Source organism: Trichechus manatus, unplaced genomic scaffold (genome assembly GCF_000243295.1).
Source record: "Trichechus manatus latirostris isolate Lorelei unplaced genomic scaffold, TriManLat1.0 scaffold00001, whole genome shotgun sequence".
Taxonomy (NCBI): domain Eukaryota; kingdom Metazoa; phylum Chordata; class Mammalia; order Sirenia; family Trichechidae; genus Trichechus; species Trichechus manatus.
The window spans coordinates 29,048,233-29,075,418 of NW_004443937.1; the positions used below are offsets into that span (position 1 = coordinate 29,048,233).

General features: G+C 59.3%; 1 protein-coding gene across 2 annotated transcripts; it reads left to right on the forward strand.

The window, feature by feature from the left end:
- Positions 1-6: 6 nt before the first annotated feature.
- On the forward strand, positions 7-20,748 carry GNAI2 (G protein subunit alpha i2). Of its 2 annotated transcripts, none has more exons than XM_004368557.2 (9): positions 7-180; positions 14,298-14,340; positions 14,615-14,756; positions 14,932-15,092; positions 17,465-17,593; positions 18,098-18,227; positions 18,314-18,467; positions 18,871-19,085; positions 19,735-20,284. In XM_004368557.2, exons 1-8 carry the CDS (start codon positions 63-65, stop codon positions 19,059-19,061), a joined length of 1,068 nt encoding a protein of 355 aa, XP_004368614.1. In that variant the 5' UTR covers positions 7-62; the 3' UTR covers positions 19,062-19,085; positions 19,735-20,284. The 2 variants fall into 2 exon arrangements, with proteins under 2 accessions (XP_004368614.1, XP_023582791.1); XM_023727023.1 differs by lacking the exon at positions 7-180 and adding an exon at positions 6,766-6,843 and having other exon boundaries at positions 19,735-20,748.
- The last annotated feature ends 6,438 nt before the right edge of the window (positions 20,749-27,186 follow it).

The following is a 27,186-nucleotide window of genomic DNA, read 5'->3' on the forward strand; positions in this document are numbered from 1 at the left end:
GGCCGAGCCGGGCCGGGGGCCGTGTGGGGGCCGGACGGCGGCCAGGCCGGGCAGACGGCGGGATGGGCTGCACCGTGAGCGCCGAGGACAAGGCTGCGGCCGAGCGCTCCAAGATGATCGACAAGAACCTGCGGGAAGACGGCGAGAAGGCGGCGCGGGAGGTGAAATTGCTGCTGCTGGGTAAGGCCGCGCCGCACGCTGAGACCCCCGATTCCCGCCCGGTTCCCCAGACAAGGACTTCGAACCCCTAGGCCTGGCCTGAAACCCTAGCCCGGACCCCCACCTAAGGGTCTGAAACTCTGGGTCTGCCTAGATGTCTGAGGCGTAGCCCAGACTCCACATCAGACCCCTCAACTTATCCCAGACCCCCAAATCCCAAACCCAGCCACTACTTCCTCAACATCAGCTGCCCAGAACCCTGCTTGACCATCCACTCTTGCTGACCAACCTCTCATACCCCCCAGAGCCTCGGCCTTGTCCTTCCATCCTTCGCAGAACCCCATCCGGCCCTACCCTCAGGCTCTACCTGTTCTCCCCACCTGCTCCCCCATATTTCTATTAAGCGTGAGCATCCCCAGACTTTCCCAGGTGCCCGCCTACTCCCTCCTTTCCTTTCTGTGTCCCATTTCTACTCTAGAGGGTGTATATCCACCACCTGTGCTTTCCAACCCCGAGGGACCTCTCAAGTGAGAACTCGTAACTGCTCATGGGCCCTCTCTCCAGCCAGAACCCCGAAACATGCAGAGGCTCCTGATCTCCGACCCTCAAGTCCCCTTCTGCAGGCATCACTCCTACAGTGCTCTGCTTCCCGTCTCCTAAATCCCCTCCCACTCAGTGGCCCTCCCCAGATTCCCCCACCCCTCCTGCACTGGGTGGGCTGGTCTGGGAGGAGGGAGCCCAGGGGCTGGGGCCGACCCAGGCTCAGTTAGGCAGACCCCCAAGGGACTGGAGCGAGGCCCCATGGGCCAGGCTCAGGGAAGGGGCCAGTCCTTAAGCCTCCCGGGAGGTTCCACTTCGCTGTATGTATGTTTTCAAGTTTCTAAGCCCCATCCAGGCTGGCAAGGGGGGAGGCCTCGGTGTCTGGGGAATAGGAGAGAGTCGGGGGTGGGGAGTGAGGATTGCGACCGCCTCCAAGGCCAGGGAAGATGGTGGCTGCTCAAGGGGTGGGGGGAAGTGGAAGTGGTGAGACAGCCGACATATTGCTGCCCCTGCGGGCGGGCCAAGGAAATCTGCTGATGGGTGATGGGCTTCCCAAAGCCTCACTTCAGGGCCGAAGGACTGGGACTTGGCCTCTGGGAGAGAGTAGCCCTGTCGGATCTTGGGGCCCTGTGAGGGGAGAGTGGTGGACCAGCTGAATGAGGAGCTGGGGGCCAGCTGTGGGTAGGCCAGGATGTCTCTGATCATCTGAACCAGCCTTTTGCAGAGACGTGGGCCCAGTGCGCATCCCTGTCCAGCCTCCCACGGGGAGCAGGTGTGGGGCCCAGTGGTTTCGTGCTTTCAGGGTAGGGGGTTAAGGAGGCCCCTGCAGTGGCGTTGGAGGCTGGACGGTGTGTGTGTGGGGGGGTGTGGCCCTTCGGCCCCAGAGCCACCTTAGGGCCCCCAGGCTATAAAAACCTGGGATTTTCAGGCAGTGCTTGTGGCCGAGAGACAGTGTGTCTGTCCGTCATAGGCCCATCTGTGGACTGTCCCTGAGGGCCCGGCCTCAGGGGCACGGCCCCGGAGGTTTCAAAATGGCATCCGCTCCGTTGCCGCCGCGGGGAGGAAGAGAAGGGGCGGGAAGGGGCGGCGGCCGAGCCTCCTGGGCTGCTTTGCGTTGGGCGCTTGCCTCTTCCTGTCTCTGCTGCTGCGAGTGCGGCCGCAGTGAGTGGGTGTCGACGCGGCGAAATGCCCGTCGCTGCTACCTGCCGGGCCTGGGGAGGATGCTTCTGGCACTTCTGCCTCCTGGTGCCCAGCCCAGGACCTCTAGCCGGCTTCTTCCCCAGTTGACTGTGGTCATTATGGTGGCTGAAGAGATTGTCGGGCTGGGTCATGGGGAGGTGGTGGGGGAGGGAGCAGAGGTAGACAGGGCTCCTTGCCTGTTCTGTGTCCTGACCCTAGAAGGACCCCCATCCTGCCAACCTTGTTCTTTGAAGCCTAGCTCTGCTTTTGGGGCCGGCCAGGTGGGGTTGGCAACTTCCCACACTGAGATGGCAGCAGTCAGGGTTACAGGGGCCAGCTTAGCACTTTCTAGCCTTGGGAGCCCCTCCCAGCATCCTGCCCCTCTGGCCTTGCTTCCTCTGTGAAATGGGCTTCCTGGGTTTGAGCCAGAGGAGTGCCATGGGAGTGCCTGGGCCCAGGTCAGGGAGAATAGGGCCTCATGAAGGTTCTTGTTGAGGGTGTGAGCTGGGGACTAGGAGAACGCTGCAGAGGGTGCGCTGCAAGGGTCTGGGAGAACAAGCTTTACCTGAGTGCCTGGGGTGGAGTCACCACTGAGCCTTCCCCATCCAGGTACAAGATGATAATGGATGCCCAGCTGTGGCAAGTTCAGACTGCTGGGCACCTGTCCCACATAGCGGAAGAGACTGTCCAGGCAACGGGACTCAGGCTGGGCACTTGCCAGCTTTCCCTCCCAGCCAGAGCCACGCCTGCTGCCCCACCCACATACTGGCTCTCTCCTGTCCTGGGTAGCCCTGCCAGCAGGCGTATGCAGTCACTGTCACTGGGGCAGAGGCAGATGTGGTATACAATGGCAAGCTTTTCTCTGACAGTTTGGTGGGAGGAACAGAGGAGCTGATACCACCCCTATTCCAGGGATACCCCCACCCCCACCCAGTTCAGCTTGCCTAACCAGCAAGACCCAGATGGAATTTGGGGTCTTGGACTGGATACTTAGGGAAAAAAACAGGAGCTAGAGCAAGGGTGGGGTATCTCAGATTTGGGGATGGGCTGTGTGGGCAGCCTCTCAGATCTCAGAGAAAGAAGAGACAATGCCCACCGTGAAGGTTTCAGGGTATAAACACAAAAGTTGTCTGTTGCCCCTGGGCCTTTGCACTTGCTCTTCCCTTCACTTGGCATGCTTTCCCCCTTTCCTTTTCACTCATGGCCACTTGGTTGTTCTTTATGACTTGGCTCAGGGATCATGTCCCAGGAAGCCTTCCTTGATCACCCTCCTCCACCAAGGCTGGGTACAGCACCTCCTCTGGCACCCAGCTCTACTGCTTCCCCCATCAGAGCTTGGTATCTGCCTGGGTCACAGCTACCCCTGCTTTGAGATGGCAAGAGCAGGGCTGAGTCCTGTTCATTTCTGTGCCCAGCATGGAACCTGGCAACTATTGGGTGCTTCTCGTCTGTTTATTGGATGAAGGAAGTATCCTCTGAACTTGGTTTCGGGGATGGAAAGATAGAAGAGTAAGATGGCAGGTGCTGAGCCACAGTCTGGTATACATGGGCCTGTGGCAGGGGCTCAGTGTAGGGCTAATGATCAGGATTGGGAGGGAGACTGAGAGGAAAAGTTCTTCAGACGGTATTCTCTTGGCCCCACCACAGGCTATACCTGCACCTCAGGGGCAGCCGTTACCACCCTGTGTGGAACTCTTGCTGACCAGTCTGCAGACTGTCACTAGGCACAGAGCACACTAGGGGTTCTGCCTGTTCAGATGGGAGACTGGCTTTGCATTCTTCCTTCCAGCTCAGGCTGTTGGGGGACTGCTGCAGGGCTGCTATTTTCTGCCACTACATGGAGGCTGAGCTGGCTGGTCTAGCCATCCTGTGTATGCCTGCTAAGAGCCTGGTGTCTCCCAAACTTCCTAGGCCCTCCGCAAGGCTGCCTACTGCCCACCCAGCCCAGGCCGTGCTCCCAGGGGATTGTGAGGGTTGGCTCCCCCACAGGAAGGCCTCCAACAGGCTGGGATTCATTGGTTGTCTTGGTTCTTGTTTGGCGCTAGGGCTAGCAGATAGCCCATGTCGGGACTAGGTCTGTCCCATGGCCATGGAGCCCAGGCCAGTGCGCTGCTGCAGGCTGTCACTGCTAAGTGTGTATGGTAAGAATAAAGTTATTAAACACATCCACGAACAGGGCTTAGCTTGCAGCAGGAGGGATAATTAATAACTCTGGGGCTACTGCTTGGGGCCTGGTCTAACTGGAGATAGATGGGAAGGGCTAGCCTAAGATCCTGGCTGGCTCCCTAGCCAGCCAGTCATAGGCCCCTGCTGCGTGCAGACCCTTAGCCCAGCCCTACTGGGCACACAGTAGATGCCCAAAGGGAGGGGACATTGTGTGCTGCTATCCGGCTGTCTCAGGAGGCTAGTGGTGCTTGTGAAGGGTGGGCTCCCTGGAGGAGGGGTCCTCTGGGTGCCAGCGTCAGGAACTGGGGGCAGAAGGACTGTCTTAGCAAAGGTGATGAGGCTGGATGGCCTGGCCTAGGTTCCCAAGCATTGGGTGGTTGTTTCCTGGCCTCAGGAAAGAGGACTCACCTTTGGACCAGGCCTTGGTCGCACAGAACTGCATTTGAATCCCACCTCCACCTAGTGCACTGGTTGAGAGAACCAGCGTCAGGTGAACTCCTGGCGAGAGTCCTGCTCTCCATCCATAACCTAGGGACAGAGGTGCGTGCCCACAGCCACGGGTGTTGTGCGGGCTGTGCACTTGGAGAGCCCTCCCCAATGACTAAAGCCTGGAGGTGTGAAATGGGTGAGGGGCCCTGTACTGACACCTGCGCAGCTGAGAGTTTGTCTTCCCGACCTAGAGGTGGCCTGGCCCCAGTATGGGTGCCATGGGGGCCCTGGGAAACCTCTACTCCAGCCCTCAAGAAGCTGCACACAGCCAGTGGGGAGACTGAGGCCAGTTGGGGCCAGCTGGAGTGACAGACTGTCATGGAAATCTTAGGCCTAATTTCTGGGGACTGAGCTGCCTTCATGGCGACCTGGTGTTAGGAGTGTGGTGGGGCCGTGGGCGCCAGGTGGGCTGGTACCCAGGCAGCCCCCAGGCTCAGCATTCTCCCTCTCTGCTCTCACATCGCGGGCTGGAGCTCATTAGCACTTGAATGGGGGGTGGGGTGGCTTGGGCCTCTTGAGTCTTGAGTCTCTTCTTCCCACCCCTCCCGCAGGCTGGGCAAAGCTTTGTCTTCTAGAGATGGCGGGGTGGGCTCCCACGATAGGGGGTGAGTGGTGGTGGGAGGGGTCCAAGCCATTTCTGGCTACCTCTGCCTGAGTCCTGCCCAGTCCCTCTGGACTCAGCGCCCCCGCAACTACCCCAGTGTTGGCTGAGCAGCTTGAGAAGTCCTATCTCTAGGGTAGGAGTGAGAGTTGGGTTCTGCAAGAGCAGGGAAACCTGGTGAATCAGGCAGCTTTGCAGAGGAAGTGACAGTGGAGCTCAGCTGAGGGCATCCTGGGGGTGGGGACCCTCCAGACAGGGCAGAGCAGGTGGTGAGGCCTCATGAGGGAATGAGTGGCCACCCTGGCTGGAGGGTACCTGGGGGCACAGGGCCTCCATGCCAGGTCCTGAGGCAGCATTGAGCCACCCACTGTGTTTGAGCTGAGTCTAGGCATAGTCAGGGACCCTCTCGGGCAGCCTGTCAGTGTGATGGCCCTGGGCTGGCCTGAGCCACAGGGTCACTGGGTGGCATCACTGGTATCCCAGACCTTTGAATGTTTGACCAACAAGTAGCAGCAGGCAGCGCTGGGGTCAGGCCTGATCAGATCCCAGTGAGGTCCCTAGGCCTCCCCCACTGTGGGGGTTAGCACTTGGGGCTGCTTGGGCCACAAGCAGGCATACTTGTCCTGCACACCCTGTCTTTGGCCCTACCCTGGGTGTGCCTCTGTCTTGTCTCTGTCTCTAAAAGTCACCCATTCTCTTGACAGGAACAAGGATGGAGGAGGCTGGGTCTGCCTGACCTCTTTGCCACTAAGGGACCAGGGCCTTCCCCCACTGCCCCCCCAGCAGAGGACAAAACAATATGACCCAGAACCACCGTGCTGCCTCCCTGACCCCTGTGTATTGTGAGGGAGGCAGGGCTGGCAGATGGGGGCAGGGCACAGGCCAGGCATCTGCCTCATCTTCCCAGCACCTCGGGGCAGGAATGCCAGGCTAGGAGATTCAAGTCAACAGGTTTTGGCCAGGTGTTTCCTAAGAATGTCCTGCATGGTGCCTGGGGGAGGGCCTTTTGGTGGTTGCCCTGGTCCCTGATGCTCTCAGGCAGCCCCTCCCTCAGCCACAGGTGCAGGGTGGAGCTCCGTCACCCCACCCCACCCCGCCCAGCCCCTCAAGCCTGGAACTATTGTTCTTACTAAACTCCAATCCCGCCATCACCCCACTGCTGCTTCTTGGGGCTGTGGCCACTCTTGGTTTGGGAGGAACAGTCTCCCTGTAATAAAATCGAACATTTGCTGTTCCTGGCCTTCAGAGTTGGTCTTCTGGGTGTACTCAAAAGAAGTTGACTTGGAAGGGAGTGCCAGTTGAGTCTGAGCAAAGGCCTGAAGGTGAGATTATTACTAGGCTTGCTGGGAGAAGGTGTCCTCGTGGCTTGGAACATTCTGAGGTCACCAAGGCTGCTGCAGCCTCAAGATAGGCAGAGGGGTTTCGATGACAGCACCTACTGTGTGCTGGGCAGGGAGGGTGCAGTGAGTTCTGCACGGCAGGGCTGGGCCTGGGCCTCTCGGGGAAGTGGTGTCCACACCAGAGGAAAAGGAGGAAGCAGCTGGGAGAGGAGGAGCCCAAAAGAGGAAGAAGCCAGAGGGCTGCACAGTGTTAGGAGGATGAGCCCAAGGCCCCCATCTCAGGCTTCTGTCAGCTGGAGGGTCTGGAAGCTGAACCTCACCTGCTCAGGCTCACCTGCCTACCCCTGTGGGCTGCCCTACTGGGTTAAGGTCAGTCCAGGCAGCTCTGTTCCTTGTCCTGCCCCAGCAGCCACTGGGCACAGGATCCCAGAAAAGGTGGCGCCTCCGAAAAGGATTCCAGGCTCCTCCTTTGGCCACAGGAAGTGGTGGCTGGGAGACGGACGTCATTGGGAGGGTGAGCAGGAAAGCAGAGGACTGCTCTTAGATTCCTGAGCAGCCATTGCCCTCCCAGGCCGGAAGGCCGGCCACAGGCTGAGATGAATGCCCGGAAATGGAGCAGCAGCCTTGGCATTAGCTCACTCTGGGTTTCCCCTGCCTGCGGGTGGACAGAGGGGCCTTTGGCTCAGCCCAAGGATTCCCCTTGGGCCTCGGTTTCCCCTCTGGTGATAACAGCCACTGCCTCTGATCGAATCTTGACTGTTGTGCAGGACTGGTCTAGGGCTGGTGTGGTCTTGTCTCATTGAACCCTGTGAGGCTGGGACTGCATTACTTCGCTTTCACTGATGGAGAAACTGAGGCTTGAGGACATTACTTGACTTAATAAGTAGAGACACTGGGACATGACCCAGGTAGTGACCCCAGGCGCCTGCCCCCTGATTACCGTGGCCCCTTGGGAGTTTGTGCCTCACTGACAGGAACTGATCAGTCAGGACTGCAGGCAGATGCTGGGGCAGATACTACCGGTATGCCTAGGGGCCCTGCCTCTGGGGGCTCCAACTCCTCTTTAGGAACTTGAAGGGGACTGTCTGTCGTGGAGGGTGGAATCCAAGAGTCTGCACACGAATCTTTCTTCTGAAAGCCAGAAATCTGCTGTGCAGCCGTGGGGTGACCTCACCTTACATGTAGCCTCTCTCTTTTTACTTCCCACTCCCCCTCCCAGCCCGTGTCCCCTCACAGTAAAGCTCATGTCATAGGTAAGGTAGCACTTTGCTTTCTCCCTAACATTATGCTTGTTCCTCCCCGAACCCCCAGCTGGCCCTGGTACTAGCATTGGGGGTACTTAGGCCAGGCCTGAGGAATGCCCAGAGATCGTCAGAGTCCAGGGTGGGGCCCCATAAGCCAGATCCTGAGTCTGGGAGTTGTCCTGATGAGTGGAAGGGAAGAGTGTTCCATCAGAGGGCTCACTGTGGGCGAGGCTGTGGTTGGAGCATGCACGGTGCTGTATGGAGGCTGAGCGTGGCCACTGTGTGGGCTGGTGGTGGCACGGTAGCTGGTGAGGCTAGTTCCTCATGCTCCATGACTTCGAAATCTGAGTTTTGTGGCCTAGTGGGGCTTTGCCCTCTCCCACAGAGGCTCCCAGGGGTCCTGTTCTATCTTGTCAGGCAGAGTCCTAGAAGGCTGAGGGGACAGAGAGAGACTTAGAAGAGCCAGAGCAACCTTGGGGAAGCATCCAGGCCTCTCTGGGCCATGAAGTCATGCACAAAGCGGACACCATGCATCCCCATGGCCACCTAAGACTTCAAGTCCCAGAGGGCCCAATCGCCCACCTCCCTCACTGTGTAACCTCAGGCTGCCCACTTCCCTCTGTGTGCCCAGTGCTGGAACCTATGGTGCCATGATTCTCAGCATGGTCCTGTGGCCTGGAGGCACACGGACACCTCTTGGCTTGGGCTGGGCCCTGGAACAGTTTAGGGTGAGGGTGAGGACCCAGGTGAGGGCTGCTCAGGGCAGGCCTTGGTGTTGGTAGACTCCCTTGAGGGCTACATTTCACAGATGGGAACACTGAGACTGAATCACTGGGCACTTCACCCAGGGTCCACCACAATGATTCGGAAGACAGGTGGGGGGCTATTCGAGGCCCTTGAGAACAGCAAAGGGATTCCTCAAATGAAAAAGTTTCCAGGAAGAGAGGTGTGCCAAATGGCCAGGATCCCCTGACCTGGGGCCCAGCTCTAGCACCTCCTGGTTACTGCAGTGTGTGAGACCTGCAGCCTGAGGTTTTCTTCCCCAGCCTGGTCTTCATCATCCAGGGCCTCGGTTTCCTTCTACAGTGGGTGGAGCCCCACTAAGGGAGTCACAGCCCTGCCCAGGAAAGCCCCCTCTGTGTCTGGGCAAGGACCACAGGCCTCAGTTTCCCTGGCACAGAGGGCTGTAACTCCCCAGTAGCAGACTAGGCCCTGATTGCTAATGCTTCCCTGACAGGAGGGGCAGCCCTGAGGCCAAGGCCATGGGGGGGGGGGGCCTGGAAGTCACTGGAGGCAGCCCAAGTGGTGGCAACTGGAGAGAAGGAGGTGCAGGGTTTGTTGGGGCACCTGGTGCTACACACATGGGTAGGGGTGTCGCAGGGGCTGTCTCCCTGCCCCCCACAGTGGCTGCCTTCTGGGAGAAGGGAGCCTGGCTGCCAAAGAGCAGCACCTGGAGGAAGGAAGAGAAGCCAGGGGCGGGTCTTGGAGGGCCTTTGTTTGGCGGGGCACTCCCCTCCTTTCCCATTGTTCTCATTTGTTTGGGGTCTGGGAGGCCCCGAGGCTTCCCAGGCTCTTCCCAGGCTCCGGAGGGGTCGGTGGATGAGGGTACCGCCACCTTCTCCAGCTGCCCCTAGCTGAAGCTGCTTTGAGGAAACAAAAATGCTTCCAGTGCTGCCCAGCCCCCACCTCCTTCTCTGTGTCTCTGGCAGCCGGGCTCCCCCTGGTGGTGATGGGGCCTGGGACGTTGTGGCTTCAGGGGGGGCGGGTAACAGGAGCCTGGAACGGCAGGCCAGAGACGTGGCACCTTCTTGGGATGGGAGTGGAAAGTGGTATCCGGGCTGCCTTTGGGGTGGGCTTCCCAGGGCTCCCCCTATGCCCCACTAGGGTGGACCCCGGGTTTGTGGCAGTATGGGCGGGCCTGGTGCTGTGGGTTTGAGCTGGGCTGCTGCCCAAGTCTCATGAACAACACTGCGTGGCCCCCACTGGTTCCAGCAACTCTGCTTATGAGAATCTGTGCCCTCAGGCCTGCCACGTCAGCTGGCTGCTCCCCCAGCCCATGTGTTCCAGGGGAGCCCACTGGCATGGGGCTCTCGGCAGGGAGGGCTTTTATCCAGCTTGCCCAGCCGCTGAGTGTGTGGAGTCAGTGAGCAATGTCTGTGGTGAGGCTCCTGGGTAGGAAGGAGACCCCAGCTATCTGCAGTTGTGTGAAAGGGAAGTGATGAACTCAGGGCAAAAAGTCAGCAGAGCACTAAGTGGCTGACTCCTGACCCAAGGCCCAGCAGGGAACTACCATTGCTCTGAGTCAGCCTGTTAGCCACCGTCAGTCCATCTTCTCCATCTTCGTCTGCTCTTTGTCTGAAAGCCTTCAGAAGCTCTGCTTTGAATGAGAGGAGCGCAGCGGTTCCCTCTGCAGGTTGTGGTGGCAGTGACCGGCACAGCATCACTCTGTGGGCTGCAGGAAGCGACAGGTTTGGAAAAGTCGCTATTTAAAAGTGTAGAAAAACAGTGATAATAATTTTTCTCTGAATACCATGTGCCTGGGGCTGTGAGAAGAGCCTTTGCTTATTCCTCACCCCTCTCCTCGGAGGAGATAACGGGGTTGCATTTCAGGTGAGGTGCCGGAGTAGGTACTGGAAGGTGGCTGAAGCTCTTGGAGATCTCAGGAAGGATCAGGGTGGTCAGAGAGGACAGCAGCACGTCAGGGTCTCACACCAAGACAAAGCCTAATCGGGGGTGGGGGGAGGCCTGAGACAGATGAACAGCAGTGACTTGAATGCTGGGGCCTGGAATAAGCGTCAAGCTACAGAAGCTGTGGCCCCATCTCCTCGTGCAGAGTCCCTGCTAGCCTTGTTTGGATGGCAGGCAGTACTTTCTCCCTTCTCCCCATCTGTTGCCTTCAGCACTGGGGCTCAGTGCTCCTGGCGTAGAAGCAGATGTAACGCAGAGCAGCAACTGCCGCCCAGCAGATCACAGCAATTACTGCCCGCCGGCTGTGGGCCCAGCAGCTGCGCCGCGCGGGGCAGGAGCTGCAGAGGTTTCTTCCTTGATGGGGAGAGGTGTGGCTCTGGTAATGCCAGGAGCTTCCGTGGGCTTCTCTGCTCTCACCTAGCTGGGGATGGAGCGCCTGGTGAGACCCTCTGTAGGCAGGGGGATTGACTCCTACTGCCTTCTGTTTACCGAGCACCTCTACTCAGTGCCTTTGAGACAGTCTGCAACCAGCTGGCAAAGCTGGGTGGGGGAGCTGGGTGTCCAGGACCAGCAGGGTGTGAGCAAACTCTGAGCCATTGCCAGCTGATCTGGTAGGGACCCCAATGGAAGAGGGGCCCAGCTGGAGGAGTGAATAGTTAGTTGTTGCCCCACAGCTCCAGGGGCACCCAGCCCCACCCATCTTACCTGGGCAGGATGCTGAGGCCCTGCCTGACTCTGCCCCCAATCTCCTGCTCTGACATAGCTGCCCCTGGGCCATGCCCCTGACTCTGTCCTGGTGTTCCAGGCTAGGCTAGGCCTGCTTCCTGCCTCGCCGCCAGCACCACACCCTTGTCCTGCCACTCACTTCTTCCTGCCTGAGTCATGGCTGCTGGAAGTACAAAGGGACCGCCCTAAGTCCAGGGATGGAGACTCCATGGCCTTGGTTAGCCCACCTGTCAGATGGGACTCTTTCTGCTGTGACCCCTGCTGAGAGAATGTCCTCTTAGCTGTTAGAATTTGAGAGGCCTTAAAAGGAGAGACCAAGGCTTGGAGGGAACAGACCCGCAGTTACAGGGGAGCCCGTGTCTTGGCCCCTAGCCTGGCTTGCCCAGGTGCTGCCTGCCCTGGTGTCTGCCTGGCCTGCTGCTGCTAGAAAAATCATATGCAAAGCAAGTGTGCACTATTATCCCCATCGCTGGGCAGGGGCGCTGGCTGACCAATACCACCTGCCAAGAGAGTGGTGGTCAAAGTGCCAGATACCCTGTCTACCTCCAGTGGCCAGACAGGGAAACTGATGTCCCAGGTGGGCAGGGGTCCGAAAGTCACACAAGAGGGGGCGACCCCACCCTAGACTTCAGGTCCACTGTACCCTGAGCAGCCGCGCTCTCTGAGTCTGGCTGGAGATGGCATGATCTGACCCAACACTTCAAGTCCTTGGCCTCCGCTCCCCTACCTGGGCCCCCAACCCTGCCTGAGACTCTTGCTCCTGGTTTTTCCTCTGCTCCTGGATGCACCGCCTTCCTCCTTCTCTGTGGGAGCAAGAGGTGAGAAAGCCAGCAGGCCCGTGTCACACAGCCCTAGGGCTCAGCCAGGCCACTGCTGCCCTCCTCCTGCGCTCCCTGCCCTACCCCGTGGATATTCCCATGGATATTTTGGGCCCAGTTGATGGGCCCCAGTGACTTGGCATCACTACCAGGCTTTCCTAGGCCATTTGCCCGTCCCCACTTGGCAGGTAGGGGAGTTAGTATGAGAGGTTCTGGCTGCTTCTCTGCCGTGTCCGGCCCAATGGGGAGGGAGGGATTGCTGCCATCTGACCACAACCCATGCCCAGGGGAACACATTGGGCCTGGTGCCCCAAGTGCCACAGGGGATACACTAACAAAGGAGATCACTGCCCCAGATCCCCCTGCCCAGAGCCTGCACATTTATGCCATGCTATCCCTGGCCCCCACCAATTATCCTGGAAAGCAGGCCCCAGGCACCCAGAAGCCCAGTGATTCCAGCCACCTGATGGTGATCATGAGGAGGGCTCAGTCCCTGCTCCTCGGGCAGGCTGCGTGTGTGAGGACAGCTGAGCGGCATCTGTGGGGCTGGCCTCAAGTCTCCGGCCAAGGCTCCTGAACTCAACCAGGGCAGTGGGGGCCATAATGGGTGATGGAGTTTGTGGGGGCCACAGCTGTGCCTCAGTTTCTACTGGTAAAAGGTAGGTCTCTCAGGGTTTGGTAAAGGCAGGCAGGGGCCTTGGTGAGATCTGCCACCCCATTCTGCTCAATCTCTCCATGCCACAGTTTCCTCACTTGTTAGGTGGGGGTGAGAATAGAACCACCCTCCCGTGACGGCTTTGGGGTTAAATGATTTAGTGGATGTGATAGGTGTAGAACAGCTTCTGGCCCATAGTGGGCACCATTCACAGCTTCGCTGTTATTAGTTTTCCTGATGTTACTGTTGCTGCTCATGTTAGTTAGCTGCTTTTTCCTCTGAGGTTGTCCACACTAGCTCTGAGGGGTACTGAGGTGGGGCCAGTGTCCCTAAGTGTGACCTCCCTACAGGCCCTGCCACCCACCCTGCTGAGCTGCTCAGAGGGATCCATGTGAATGGGGCAGGCATGCCCAGCAAAGGGAACAGCATGGGCAGGGCCTGGAGGTGACAGGTGGCAGTACCTAGCAGGTGTCGGTGTGACTGGCAGTGCTGGGGCAGGAGCAGGGGAAGCAGCCAGGGCACAGGCTGGGAGGGAGAGTGAGCCCCAGCTGAGGTCCTTTCTACCTGGAGCTCAGGACAGGAAGGAAGCAGCCAGCAAGAAAGCTGAGGCCCAGGCCAGGGAGATGGGGTGGCTCCCTTGATCTTCACACTTCCCTGCTCAGGCTCCCGGGGGAATGCAGTTCCTGGGCTGCACTCCTTAAGATGTGTCTGGGGTGGGACCTGGGAATCTGCTTTTTAAAACCCAGGGCATTGTCCTGTAGTGTCTGAGCCACATTTTGAGAAGGGCTGGGCAGCCCAGGCATTGTGACCCCACGTGTCCCCCCGCTCTTCTGAATCCTAGTTGGATGATCTTGGGCGAACACTTTACTTTTGTGAGCTTCAGTGTCCTCATCTGTAAAATGGGACCAAAACCAGTATCTGCCTGCGGGGCTACTTTGACAATTACAGCAGAGAATGCCAGCACTGGACAAGGAGAAATATGGGGTGGGGACTGCCAGGCCAGGATGAGGGGTATGAGAGCAAGGCCTGAAGTGGCTTGAGTCAGTGCAGGGGTGTGTGCGTGTGTGCTGTGTGTGTGTGTGACACTGTGCGTCTCCCAGGTCCTGGTATCCGTCTGCTCTGGGCAGACCTGGGCCCAGCCCTGGCTGCCAGGATCATCCATGAGCACTGCGCCTTGGGCCATGTTCTCCTGGAGGCAAGAGTGATGCTGTGCCTCAGCCTAGAATGCAGGGAGGAGAGGGGCTGTTGCCCTGCGGGGTATGTAGGGTTCCTTCCCACTGCTTCTGTGCCCAAGGCGTCATGTTGGCAAGCACCAGCTGCCCAGTGTGGTGAGCCTTGCATGTAAGGACAGCAAGGTGGCTCCTGTGGGCCTAGCCTCAAGTCTCCAGCCAAGGCTCCTGAACTTACCCAGGGCAGTAGGGAGCCATGGTGGGTGGTGGAGCTTGTGGGAGGCAAAGGCCTGGGGAGAGTTCGTCACAGGGTGCAGGTGGTCCAGGTTGTGTTGAGCACAATACCTTGCTAGCCACACCCCGGGTAGCGCCACTGCCCACCAGGCCGGCTACCTCCATCTCACTGTGCAGCTGATGGGGAGGGTGAGTTCTGCTTCCATTGCCATAGAGGTGGACCACTGGTTACACACTTGGGTAGTCCTGGCTAGACCTACTCCCTGATGACCTATGCCTTCTGTTCCAGGTGCTGGGGAGTCAGGGAAGAGCACCATTGTCAAGCAGATGAAGTAAGTGCTGTGTATGGGAGTGATCCCCTAGACCTTGATTTCCCCAGTTCTCCTTTCCTCCAGCAGGCAGATTTGGCTGCCTCCAGTGTAGGCCCAGCCAGTTTTGGCCTGGCCCAGGACCTTCTCAGAGGCGGTCATCCACGCTCAGATCCCAGTGGGTCACAGACAGTTTCCCCCGTCTATGAATCAGGTCCCTGCAGACCCCAGCAGCCTCAGGTGGCCGTGTAGGGTCCTTGTACCCTGTGAACCCTAACCCATAACCCTTGCCTGCCAGGATCATCCATGAGGATGGCTACTCAGAGGAGGAATGCCGGCAGTACCGGGCAGTTGTCTACAGCAACACCATCCAGTCTATCATGGCCATTGTCAAGGCCATGAACAACCTGCAGATTAAATTTTCGGACTCCTCCCGAGAGGTATGTGGGCTCCTTCCATCCCCTCCCACTTTGTGAAAGCCTTCATGGAAAGTCTTATCTTGAAGGATCTGGGAATACCCCAGCCTGGGCCCCATTCTGGAGGTTTCCCTGTCTCTGACAGGTGGGGTAGGGGTGTGCTTCTATGGCTCACTGACCACCCACCTGCTGTGCCCAGGACGACGCCAGGCAGCTGTTTGCGCTGTCTTGCACGGCCGAGGAGCAGGGCGTGCTCCCGGAGGACCTGTCCGGCGTCATCCGGAGGCTCTGGGCTGACCATGGTGTACAGGCCTGCTTTAGCCGCTCGAGGGAGTACCAGCTCAACGACTCGGCTGCCTAGTGAGTGTTCAGGGGGCTGGGCAGGGTGCGGGTGAGGAGAGGCTGGACCAGAGGGCCTGAGCACCCCAAGAAAGATCCTGGTGGTTTATGAAGTCGATGACTGTCAGCCACAGCCTTGGTATTTTTGGTTGGAGGGGGCATGGTATTGAAAGGCCAGGAGTGACAGACAGGCAGGATGGCTTATACTACACATTTCCTTCAGGCCAACTAGGTCTTATTTGTCCCTAGAGATAGTCATTCTGAAGGATATTTGTTGCCACCACTGTGTGCCAGGCCCTGTGCAAGGCTCCAGGGACACAGGAATAAGTGGAGCAGACAAGTCCCCAAACAGTGACCCCTAGGTTGTCCGTGTCATGGTGGGGCTAGGGGAGGCCCAGAGAAGGGACTGCCTCAGCTGACCTCTGAATGGGAGTTAGCCAGGGGAGAAACGGGAAAGAGGAGGCTTCCAGGCGGGGGCCCTGAAAATGCAGGATCCTGGGGAAAGGGTTGGAGAGGAGGACACAGGCAGGGAGAGGTTGTCTGGGAGGGGACAGGTACGCATGCAGGTCAGAGCCCTGGATCTCAGCAGCCCCAGGTGGAGCTCAGGACTCAGCTGGGGAATCGTGCGAAGTCCTAGGAGTCCCAGAGGCATGACAGGTCTGGATCCTTTGGGCTGAGCCCACAGAGTTAGGCTCTGAACTCCTTCCCTGCAGCACCTGCCATGGACCAGGCCTGGTGCAGGGTGCTGAGGACCCCATGGGAACAGGACAGGCAGGCTGGTGGCCAGGTCAATGTCTGCCACCAGTGGCGGGCATCCATGGGCTTTGGATGCTGCCACCCAGATAGGCTGCGGTCCTGGTTCTCTATCCTCTCTCTCCTACCTCTTGTTAAGTCACTCTGTCTGTCTGTCTGGAACGCCCTTCTTACTCCTACTGCCCATCCAAGCCTGAGCCCGCCCAGAGAGGGGCTGGACCTTGGCAAGGGTGTGTGGGAGGTGGGTCTTGCTGATTTCTGAGTCCTGCCCAGGCACACGGACGCGTACCTCACAGAGGTTGAGTCGAGTCTCCCCCACCCTCCCTGTGTGGCCTGAGTGCCCTTGTGAGAGTGTCCACCTTAAAGGAGCTGCAGAGTCATAGTCACGTGGTGGGGCCTCCAGGTCTCTGTGCTGTCCCTTCCCTGAGATCAGAGGCTCAGCTGCTGGGGCCTGGCAGCCCAGAGGGCTGGGTCCCATCAACCATCGCCACCTCAGTGCCCAGGATACTCTGTCCCCCAAAAAGGGTGGGGACAGAGCCACCCCCAGGCCACTTCCCACTCCTCCGCCATCCTGTTTGTTCATTCTTCATTTATTAAGTACCTAGTATGTGCCCAGCACTGTTCAGGGCTTGGGGATTTGGCAGTGAACATGGCCCTGCTCTTCCAGGCAGGTTTATGCTTTGACAAGCTCACCCAGGGGTGGGGAGCAGATTGGAACCCTACAGGGAGCAGGGATACTCCAGTCCCTCTTCACAGCAATTTTCCAAGGCTGCAGTGGGCGGGGTGGGGGAGGCTGCGGGGAGCCTAGGAGGCGTGGTGCAGTATGCAGATCATAGCACATGCGTCATAATTCTCCATGGCCCTTCCTGTTTTTCTGTTCTGTGCCAGAGTCTCTGAGGTCATTTCCCTCTGGCCTGGCTCTGCTCCGCTGCTGGTGGGAGCCAAGGGCTGGCCTTAGCAGCACTGTCCCAGGATCGAGACCTCAGCACAGAGCAACGCTGGAGACCTTGACCCAGTACCCAGGGCACAAGCCAGGGTCTCCAGGGAGGCGGAGGCAGCAGAGCTGGTCCCGGTCCCAGTAGGGGCAACAGTGATACTGATTAAGGGAGCTAGTAATGAAGAGCCCCAGGGACCCCCCCAGGCAGGTGTTGATGCCCTCCCTAAGGAGACCGAATTTTATTAGGTACCGGGCAGGGAGCCCACTGGGGCTGGCAGGCCCCAGCTTGTCCATCACTGCATCAAGGGACTTTGCCAGGCTGGTCTGCAGCAGGTGCCATAATTCTACCGATTAGCATCCCAGATCCCTTACTGAAGGACTGATTTGTATCCCCCCTCGCTCCCCTTGCCTGCAGCTCTGCCACCCTGGATTCTGTCCAAGGCCAGCCTGGCTCAGCCCTTGGGTGTTGGGGCTGGCCGCCTGGTGACAAAGCCGCACCTTCTCCCAGGCCCATTCCACAGGCAGGAGGCAAGCTGAGTCAAGGTTTCCTCATGTGAGCAATGAATGTAGTGGAGGCAAGGGTTAAAGAAGCAAGGGTCTTGCCTGGGAAATAGAGGGGTAGGAGGAAAGGGGCCTTATCCAGCTCGCCTGGGTCCCGGTAAAGAGGCCCCACTGACCTGCCGACCCTCCGCCTCCACCCCAGTTACCTGAACGATCTGGAGCGCATCGCACAGAGTGACTACATCCCCACACAGCAGGACGTGCTGCGGACCCGTGTGAAGACCACGGGCATTGTGGAGACGCACTTCACCTTCAAGGACCTACACTTCAAGTGAGTGGGCGTGTGGGCAGGGTCCTGAGAGAAGGTAAAGGGGCAGGGCCTGCCAGCCTTTGGGTTGACAGAGGGAGGGACCCTCATTCTAGGGCCTGCTGGTGGCTATGTTGGGAGGAAGGGGGTCATCTAGGATCCCCCAGCCCTACTAGGGTTTCTCACGGCTGTGTGGTTGCCAGTGGGTGATCCCGGGAAAGCATGCCCTCACCACCCAGTAAACCAATGGCCAGAATCTGTGCCCCCTCCTGCTAGTGGCTGATGGGCCTCTGTGACCCAGCCCCATAAGGCTGCAGCCTGCCCTGCTGACCAGGCCCCGGACCCTGCATACCCAGAAATGCCTCGGCCCAGAACCAGGGGTGAGGTGGGCAAGTGTGGGCGATTCCATGAAGGCAGCTGCCCCATTCTGAGCAGGCCTCTGTCCTCAGTCTGCGAGCCTGTGAAAGGGGTCAGGGATTCTCCCCAAAGGCTGCCTTCCCTGGAGCTAAGGCAGCCCCATGTCCACAGGATGTTTGATGTGGGTGGTCAGCGGTCTGAGAGGAAAAAGTGGATCCACTGCTTTGAGGGCGTCACAGCCATCATCTTCTGCGTAGCCTTGAGCGCCTATGACCTGGTGCTGGCCGAGGACGAGGAGATGGTGAGAGGCCTCTGGGCTCAGGGAGCGAGACGTGGCAGGGGCATGGTGGGCTGGTGGCTGGCACTCACCACCCTCCCTGCCCCCAGAACCGCATGCATGAAAGCATGAAGCTGTTTGACAGCATCTGCAACAACAAGTGGTTCACGGACACATCCATCATCCTCTTCCTCAACAAGAAGGACCTGTTTGAGGAGAAGATCACACACAGCCCCCTGACCATCTGCTTCCCTGAGTACACAGGTGTGGGGGCGGGACCTCTGGGAAGGGGTGGTGCCTGTCCCAAGTGAGGCAGAGGTGACTAGGTGGCTCGTGGGCACCCCCCGCTGGACGGAAGGGTAACGACGAGATGCTTTTGCAGAGGCTGATGCTTCTCTGGGTGGGCGCCCCCGTTCACTTAGGGCTTATTACTTGCGCTCATGGGGGCCCTTCTTGACACCCTCAGGCGTGTACCCCTGTACATATGCACACGGGCATTCTCCTTCACACACCTGGGCCTGTGTGTGCACTCATTGTCATCCTGTGCCCGTGCACGCACACATCATATGCTTGTCCGTTCACATGCATAGAACCTTACTGTACATGCGGGACGGGGGCTTGCCTGCTGTACATGTGGCACAAGCCCCTGCCATTTTGTGTCCCACAGGGGCCAACAAGTACGATGAGGCGGCCAGCTATATCCAGAGCAAGTTTGAGGACCTGAACAAGCGCAAGGACACCAAGGAGATCTACACACACTTCACGTGTGCCACTGACACCAAGAACGTGCAGTTTGTGTTTGATGCCGTCACCGACGTCATCATCAAGAACAACCTGAAGGACTGCGGCCTCTTCTGAGGGGCAGCGGGGCCTGGCAGGATGGTGAGCCAGAGGGGCATCAGGCTGGGGAAGGACCAAGTGGGGCCAGTGAGCCCAGAGGGGACGGGGTGGGAGACAGGAGAGGGCCCAGGTAGGGGTGGTGAACCTGGAGAGGGGACACAGACAGTAGGAGATCAAGGAAGGGAGCCCAGGGCAGTGAATCAGGAGGGCCCAAAGGAGGTGTACAGGTAGGGCCTGGGCTGGGGTCTACTCTGTGATCCAGACACAGGGGCCTGGCTGTGCCCTGGGACAGGATTAGAGGGCTGCCCCAGCCTTCCTTAGAGAAACCCCATTGCATACCCACTAGCCTGAAAGAGGCTGCATGCCAGGGGCCCAGCCGCCTGCCCATCAGTACAGTCTGCTCTGTGCTTATCCCGAATTGTGTTTCCCTCAGACCTATCTGAGGGTCCTGGGTTGAGGCTGCCCCCACTGGCCCTGGCGGAGATGGGAGTGATTCTGCCAGTGCTTGACTCCCCTCCCCCACGTAACCCAGCAACAGAAACTGGCTCCTGGGCTGTGACTGTGTCCCTGGTAACAGGTGGGTGGGGAAAAGGAGAGGGTCATTGTCTAGGCAAGCTAGCGAGGTGGGAGGAGAGGCCCACCACATTGGCCATCTCTCACCCATGCCCTGACTGTCCCCCCCCACCTCCAGGGCCACCGCCGACTCTGCTCCCCCTAACCCCCTGAGGAAGATGGGGGCAAGAGGACCACGCTCCCCACCTGTGCCCCCTGGCCGCTTCTCCCTTCTTTTCTCTCTCTGTTCTTGGCTCTCCCTGCCATCCCCCCTCAGCTCCAAAGACTTGGGGGAGGGGTCGCCACAGGCCTCCCTAATAGAAGCCCGCCCTTGTCTGAGGTGCCGGGAACGGCCTCGGTAACCCCCTTCCTGGGCGTTTGTTCTGGTTTTTAACCGTTGTCTTATTCTGTGATGGGGGGGCGGTGGGAGCACGCGCTTGAGTCTCCCAAGGCCTGTGGCTGGAGGGGCACCCACTTCTCCAGCCTGGGACCCCTGGCTTCATCCAACACCAGCCCCTAACCTAGCCCAAGTCCAAATGTTTACAGGGAGCCTCCTGCCCTCCCCACCCCACCCCCAACTGCTTGGAGGCCCCAAAGGAAAAAGCACAAGAATCGTGAGATGCCGCCATTCCTGGAGACCACAGTCCACCTGCTCATTCTCGTAGCTTTTTAAAAAAAATGAAAGTAAAGGAAAAAAAAACCTGGAAAAATTTTTAGAGAGGAACTATTTAAAACTGTCGGGTCCTGATCGGCGCCTGCCCACTCCCCGCCCTCCAGTGATTCCGTGCCTTGATTGTGTCTGCGTGTTTACACCCATCCCTGTACTGGCTGTCCCCCTGTGGGCAGCAGCCCTGCCTTGCCCTCCACAGAATTGGGTTCCAAGGGCTGTTCCAGACAACTGCCAACGTCACTGAGGGCCCCGCCCAGTGGCCCTGGGCCCTGGCTCCATTAACCCAAATGTAGCTCCTTAGCGCTAACCTAGGAACCGCCGCTGCCTGCCGAGGGGCCAGGCCCCCTCCTGCCCTCACCCTAGGCCCGGATCCTTCAGCGTTGAACACTTCCTTGCTTTTTTCACATGTTTTATGGAATTGTTCACCTGGTTTGAAATAATAAAATGTAGAAAGAAAAAAAATACCAAGAACTGATGGGTGTTCTTCTCTCCCAGTGGCAGAGACCGGGCTAAGATGTGCCAAGGTGATGTGGACCTGAATCCTCACCTGTGGCAGGGCCCGGGGTGCTCTGCTCTCCAGGTTGTACTTGGGCCCAGGGCTCTGAGCTTCCGTTTTCCCACTTGGACTAGGCAGCTTACATGCTGAGACCTGTGTCTCTCCCCCCTCTTCCTGGTGCCTCTGCAGCCCTGGGTCTGGGACAGTCTTCAGGCCTGACTAGGGCAGCTGGGCACATTTCTTAAGAGGCTGTTCTCCTGCGGGGCTTTTCTTCACTGGGAGCAGGAGGGTTGTCCAGTGTACAAGGAACACATGATCAAAGACCCAGAGACAGTGCGAGTTGTTTGAGCTGTAGCTCCTGGCACACCCTCCCTTTGCCCAATCTGAGATGTTGCCCAGAACTGAAGCCCCTTGGGCTTGACTAAACAGAAACTGGGAGACAGGAGGAGCCTTGAGGCATGTTTGGTCTCTGCCAGAGTGCCACTCTCCAAACGGGGATGGGGTGGGGTGAGGAGGTGGGAAGTGGGTGAGGGGCGTTGTCAGACAGCCACACTTCAGCGTGAGGGAAGCCCTAGTCTTGGAGGGCTAGGGGTCTAAGAATTCGATGAGGCTATGGGGAGTGTTGTGGGAGAAGGGAATGGCAGGTGGCAGGGCCCGAGGTGCCTGTGGGGTGGACCCTGAGTGCCAGGCGAGTGCCCTGGACTTTTCCCCCACGGGCATCTGGGACAGTGGCGACTTGAAGAGGGCTCCGTGAAACGCCAGCCTCGACTAGAGGGGGCTCCGAGGCCAGCTCCTCCGCCTCCGGCCGCCAGGGGGCGCAGCGGCCCGCGCTTGGCCCCGCCGGGCCAGTCATGGAAGCTGATGTCACCGGGTCCCTTGGAGGCCGCGGGGCACAAAGACAGCTTTGTGGGGCGGCGGCGGCTCCGCGCCCTCGGAGGGACAAAGCGGCCTGGGTTGAAGGCGGGCCGGGGTCGGCGCCGCGGAGGCGAGGAGGGCGGGGTGAGGGAGGGGTGGGGCCAGGACCTGGGACCTCGCCCCCGCACACCTGGCGGCCCCCTGTGGCCTCGGGCGGGAGTGTTGGCAGGAGATGAGAGACTGCGGCCGCACAGTCGGAAAGGGATCAAAGCCCCCAGACCCCGTCCCCGCCCCAGTTCCTCGAGCCCTTCCTACTATCCCAGCCTCCGAGGGCCGACGGGCAAGAGAATAGGATCCCCGCCTTCCTTCAGCAGCTCTGTTCCGGACTCCGCTGAGCCCCAGAGGTGCTGGAGGGAGCTCCAGTGCCTTGATGCCCGCCCAGCAGGAAGCGAGAGCCGGAGATGGTCCCTTCCTTCCCTCCTGGGAGGGATCTGTGCACAGAGGGACCATTGAGGGCTTGGTATTGTCCGCCTGGCACACCCAGTGCCTTCCTCCATGGGTGGGCCATGTAAGGCTCTGGCCGGAATCCCCCTTGTACCAGGCTGGGCAGTGGGTCTGGGTGGGGTCCTGGCAAACAGGGCTTCCCTGGGTGCAGATTTGGATGATTAGGCCACCACCTGCCCTTAGCCCTCCTACCCCCATGCTCAGATTTTAAGGGCATAAGGCTCCATTGTCCCAGTACTGGCGGGGGTGGCCTCTCAATTCAGCCTTGTCGTTGGTGATTGGGAAATTCCCAGCCACGGGGGGTCGGCAGGCAGGGAAGGGCCGCCCAGGTGTCCTGCACCCCAACTGGAGGGACTCCATGAGGTCGGCTCCTGGGGATCCCCTGCTGCCTGGAGATGTCCTGGGTTGGACTTTAGCCATCTCTCATCCCTGAGAACAGCTGAGTGAAGGGAGCCAGGGATTCAAGGCTCCCTGGCCCTGTGTCCCCCAGAGCTCTCTCAGCCTGAGAAGTTTCCACACATAGGCAGCTGCAGCTATGAGGTCTGGGACCCTTAGCAGGACAGGCAGAGCCTGGCAGGGACCCATGCTCCTGCTCCCAGAACAAGCCTAAAGGTCCCAGTGTGGGGTGGGCTCTCTCCAGCCTGTGGGAACCGCCATGAGGTTGATCTGCCTCTCAGAAGGCCCATCCCACTCAAAATAGTTGCTCAGGCTACTGATGTGGTGGCAGCCTTGGTATTTTTAACCCATTTGTGGGGTGCAGGAACAGCTAGGGAGACAGAAAGAGACAAGCTCTGAGAGTCAGAGAGGCCTAAAGAGGGGAGAGTGTAGGGAGATCCTCTGGGGAGGAGCCAGGCAGGCAGCCGCGCCCTCATCTCCACAGGCCCAGATCCCCCTTTAGCAGGTGGGTGGTGGCCCAGATGCCAGGTGCAGAATGAGGAGGGGACCCTCCCCAGGGTTAGAGCTAGGGCCTCTGAAGCTGCAGGGGCTGCAGGGAGCTACTCCATGGCTACTCCTGATGTCAGGAAAACCTCCCACTCCCCATGGGGGCCCCCGGAGTCATTCCCCCACCCCCAGACCCAAAGGGCCAAGTCCGCCACCAAGGCTGGAGAACACAGGCTCTGACTCCAACCACCTAGCCACGGCATGGCCAGCCAGGTCCCGGCAGCCCTGGGAGTCAGGGAGAGGGCCAGGACAGGAGTGTGGTTTCTCCCCACTGAAGTCTGGGTCCAGGCCCACTCCCAAACAGTCCCTGCGTCTACTGCCCTAAAAGAGATCCTAGGGGCCCTCATCCCTGCCCTGAGGATCTGCATTCCCAAACATGCCTCAGGCCCCCAGAAACGAAGGCAGCCCTCATCATCCACCCAGAGAGGGCCTTCAGCTAGCTGGGGTATGTGTGCAGCAGTGTGACAACAAGCAGGTCCATGCCTGCTGACCATTCAGCTCCTCAGTCAGCTGATGGTGGACACCAGCATCTGAGGGTCAAGGCCATGGATCCCTGTCTCTGGGTCCAGAGCAACTGCTTCTCTCTGCCTTGGTTTCTCCTCTTGCAGGAGACGCAGCTGCAGGTGATCTTGGTGGGGAGAAAAATCATAGTTTGACATCCCCTTCCATCACCTCTGCCCTCTGACCTCATTGGGGGTGGAAGGAGTCGAGGCCTGGGGGACTGGGGCAGGGTCAAGGAGGGGCCTGAGGTATCCCTTCCCAATCAGTCCCAACCCAGGCTTAGGAGGCCCAGGAAGGTGGAAGGCCTTCCTGCAGGCATAGCTTCTCCTGCCTCCCTGTGCCTGACCTCTGCTGGGTCTTGGGGACCCCCAGGTGATGATAGCCCCTGCTGTCCTCCCCCTACACACAGAAGAGAATCCAGAGCCCTGCAGAGGGGCTTGAACCTGGTACTACAGAGCTCTGGGGCTTCAGAGGAAGTGTGATGCCCAAGATGGATAGTGAATGGTGAGGAGGAGTCCAGCAGGTGGCAGAGCGAAGGACCTTCCGAGTGGAGAGCACAGCCCAAGCAAAGTCCTGGCGAAGACAGAGCTGATGCATCCCAGAAATGGGATTGGGGGTGGCTGGTGGCCCAGCTGAGCTGGGGAGGGGTGGTGTGAATGCTGGGCTTCAGTGCCCTCTGTGAGTCTGGGGTAAAGGTATGGGGACTGCAGAGGGGAGGCATGGGGAAGAGGAGTGGCTGGATGGCCACAGGGACACGGCCTGGGAGCTGGTATGGAAGAGGCCACAGTGAAGGATCTCCTACGAGGCTGTCGTAGTTCTCGATGCCCCAGGCTGCCCAGAGCTGAGGAGGCGACCAGAGTGCTCACCAGAGGTGCCCGCACCTCATGCCAGACCTGCCCACTGAAACGGCTGCGGGGAAAGTGAAGAGGGTCTGAGAGGGTCAGTATCCCCCTACGGACTGCTGGGGAGCAGCAGTGTCAGGATTCAGCCCTGCCCCTCCCCAAGCTACAAAGAGGCTGATCCCTGGGGCAGGCTCCAGGCACCTCCGCCACCACCAAAGCCGTTCAGAGCCCCCCAGCCAGCACTCTGGGAGGGTTTTCCCCAGCAGATGAAGGGAATGCAGCCTGTATGTTAATGTATGTTAATGAGTGTAGAAGGCTGTCCCAGAGTCCCCTTTTGCAGCATTCCTGGCACCCCACTCTCCCAGGCAGGCTCTGGAAAGGGAGGCCCCGCCCCCAGCCCCCCTCCTCCTGCCCCACCCCGCAGGGCAATGAAGAAAACAGAAGTGAGTGAAGAGCTGTGATGTGGCTGGTGGGGGCGGGGGGGGGTCCCCCCTCCCAGAGGGGCTGACCTCAGCCTGGGAGGAATGTGCAGGAGGCGGAGGGCAGGGGTAGAGTGGGGTGGGGGGAGGGCCGCAACCAGAGGTGGGTTCCTGGTGGCCCCTCCCTCAGCCCCTCCACCTCAGCTCAGACCGGGCTTTCAGAAGGGATGGGGAGCAGGCAAGAAGAGGGGCTGATCTTTCCAAAAAGGTCAGCTAGGGGTCCTCTGGGGATATGGAAACCAGGCTGGGGGTGGGTGGGGGAAGTGCCCTGACAGATCCCTCCCCAGGAGACCCCCTATCTCCAGAGTGGGTAGTAGAGAGTTTGGGAAGTTAGCTCTCAGGTGATGCCTGGGGGTGACTGGGAACTCTCCAGGGCCTGCTCCCCATCCCTTCACCAAGCCAAGTCCTCAGGGTAGCATGTCCTGGTGCCCACGTGGCCAGAGCAGGGAAATGTGACGTGATGTTGGAGCCAGCAGGCTTAATGGTTAAAGCAGGTATGGGTGGGAAGCCAAAGGCCCCATCCAGCATAGGCTGGGAACAGAGAGGGCTGGCGCAGCCTTCCTCAGATGAGTGTTCTGCCCCAGCTGCACCGCCCAGAATCCAGGCAGGGTACAGAGAGGCAGACTAGCTGGTGATGAGGGGTGGGGAGGCAGATGCTGGGGCTTCGCACAGCAATTCAGTTATTCCGAAAAGGAGAAACCAAGGTCTTGGCAGGCTGTGCCACTGACAGGCAGCCCTAGGGCAAGAATCCAGTATGACTTCTGCCCACGGATGCCCCGGCAAAAGGTAGTGGCCCAGGAGCTTAGGGTGACCCTAGGGCAGGGTGCAGGCAGGCACAGTGACCCCAGCTGTCTCCTCCTGGTTTGTCCCATTCTGTTGAGACTCAGGCCCAGGCTGCCTAATTCCAGAATCCTCAGGGACTTCCAGAGCCCCAGTGTGACCCACAGCAAATGGCCCTGCCTCCGGAGCACTGTCTCTACGAAGGCCCACACACATAGCATGGTATAGAATTGCGTGTCAGGGCCTGGACCTGTGGCTGGGGAGCAGAAAGGAGACCCTGTGGAGACAGGGATAACTTGAGCTCCCACCTCTGGGGACCTCCCTTCCTGCTCAGGAGAGGGGACACATCTAGAGCAGGGAGGGCAGTGTGCAGGGCCTCAGGCGGGCCAGGGAAGACTCAGTCCATCTGGCTGGGGGTTGAGTCCCAGGGTATTGAAAAGATGGTAGGGGATCCTGGTCCCATTTCTCAGTATGGACTCAGGGCTGGGGTGGTGGTGGTGATGAAACAGAGGCTGGGACCCTGGGCCTGCAGAATTGAAGGCAGTGGGGGCAAGCAGTGGGCACAGTGGGGTGGGTGGAAGTCTCAGAAGGCACTTGCTGATCTTGGCTGCTTGGGTGGAAAATTGTAAACAGCTGAAGAATTTTGTTTGCTTGCACGGGGCCAGTCAAGGCTGCCCAGGTCCAAGAGACAGCTAGCCCCGAAGTAAGGAGAGGCTGCATCCCGGAAGACCAGGGCTCAGGCAGGGTGTTTCCCTCTGCTCCCCCTCCTAAAGGCCCCTAGTCCTCTTGCTGGCCCTTTGCCTGCTCCCCAGAGCCAGGCAGCCAGGCCATGCCAGGAACATCCCAGGTCCGGAAGGAGGGGTGGTTGGGCATGACATTGCCCTGGCTGGGTGCAGGCTCTTCTGCTCCAGGGGGCTTGGAGTTGCGTCTTCCCTCTGCCCTGTCCCTGCCTGGCTGGATGGTGCCCAGATGGACGACATAACTTTGCTTTCCTACACAGCCTCACTGACCCCTGAGGAGCTGTCGATTGGCCTTGGGGAGGTGGCCAGGGATGCCTTTTGGGGAGATTGCGGGGTTGAAGCCCTTGCATGTTCACCTAGGTGGACCTGAGGGCCCACTCTGCCATCGTCAACATCAGCCTCTCCAAAGTACCCCTCATAGTCCAAATAGGGAGTGTCCTCCAGAGCCAATTTCAGGACAAGACTCCAGTCCCTTCCCAACTGAGACACCAAAGTCCTGTCTGTAAAGCCCCCTCTCTCTTGACTCTGTGCTTGGTGGGGGCAATTTCTCCCACCTTCAACCTAGGTTGGGGGTCTCTGGGTGGGCCCACACCCTGCAGCGCAAAGTGAGCTTTGCCAGGCCTCTTGAGCCTGCCCCTCTTTGGCCCTTCCTTCTCCCATCCCCACCCCCCACCTCCCCTCAACTCCCTGTGGCTGTCACAGCTTCCACTGCTGGCTGGGCTGCAGAAGCTCTGAGAAGGGGTCTCAGTGGTGAGGAAGGACTGGAGCTGGGGGCCTGAGGG

Excerpts from the sequence above, each read along its gene's own strand:
- GNAI2 (XM_004368557.2), top strand. The coding sequence starts at position 63 with ATGGGCTGCACCGTGAGCGCCGAGGACAAGGCTGCGGCCGAGCGCTCC. Across the intron at positions 14,341-14,614 it reads ACCATTGTCAAGCAGATGAA|GATCATCCATGAGGATGGCT; the intron begins GTAAGTGCTGTG and ends CTTGCCTGCCAG. Across the intron at positions 15,093-17,464 it reads CTCAACGACTCGGCTGCCTA|TTACCTGAACGATCTGGAGC; the intron begins GTGAGTGTTCAG and ends CCTCCACCCCAG.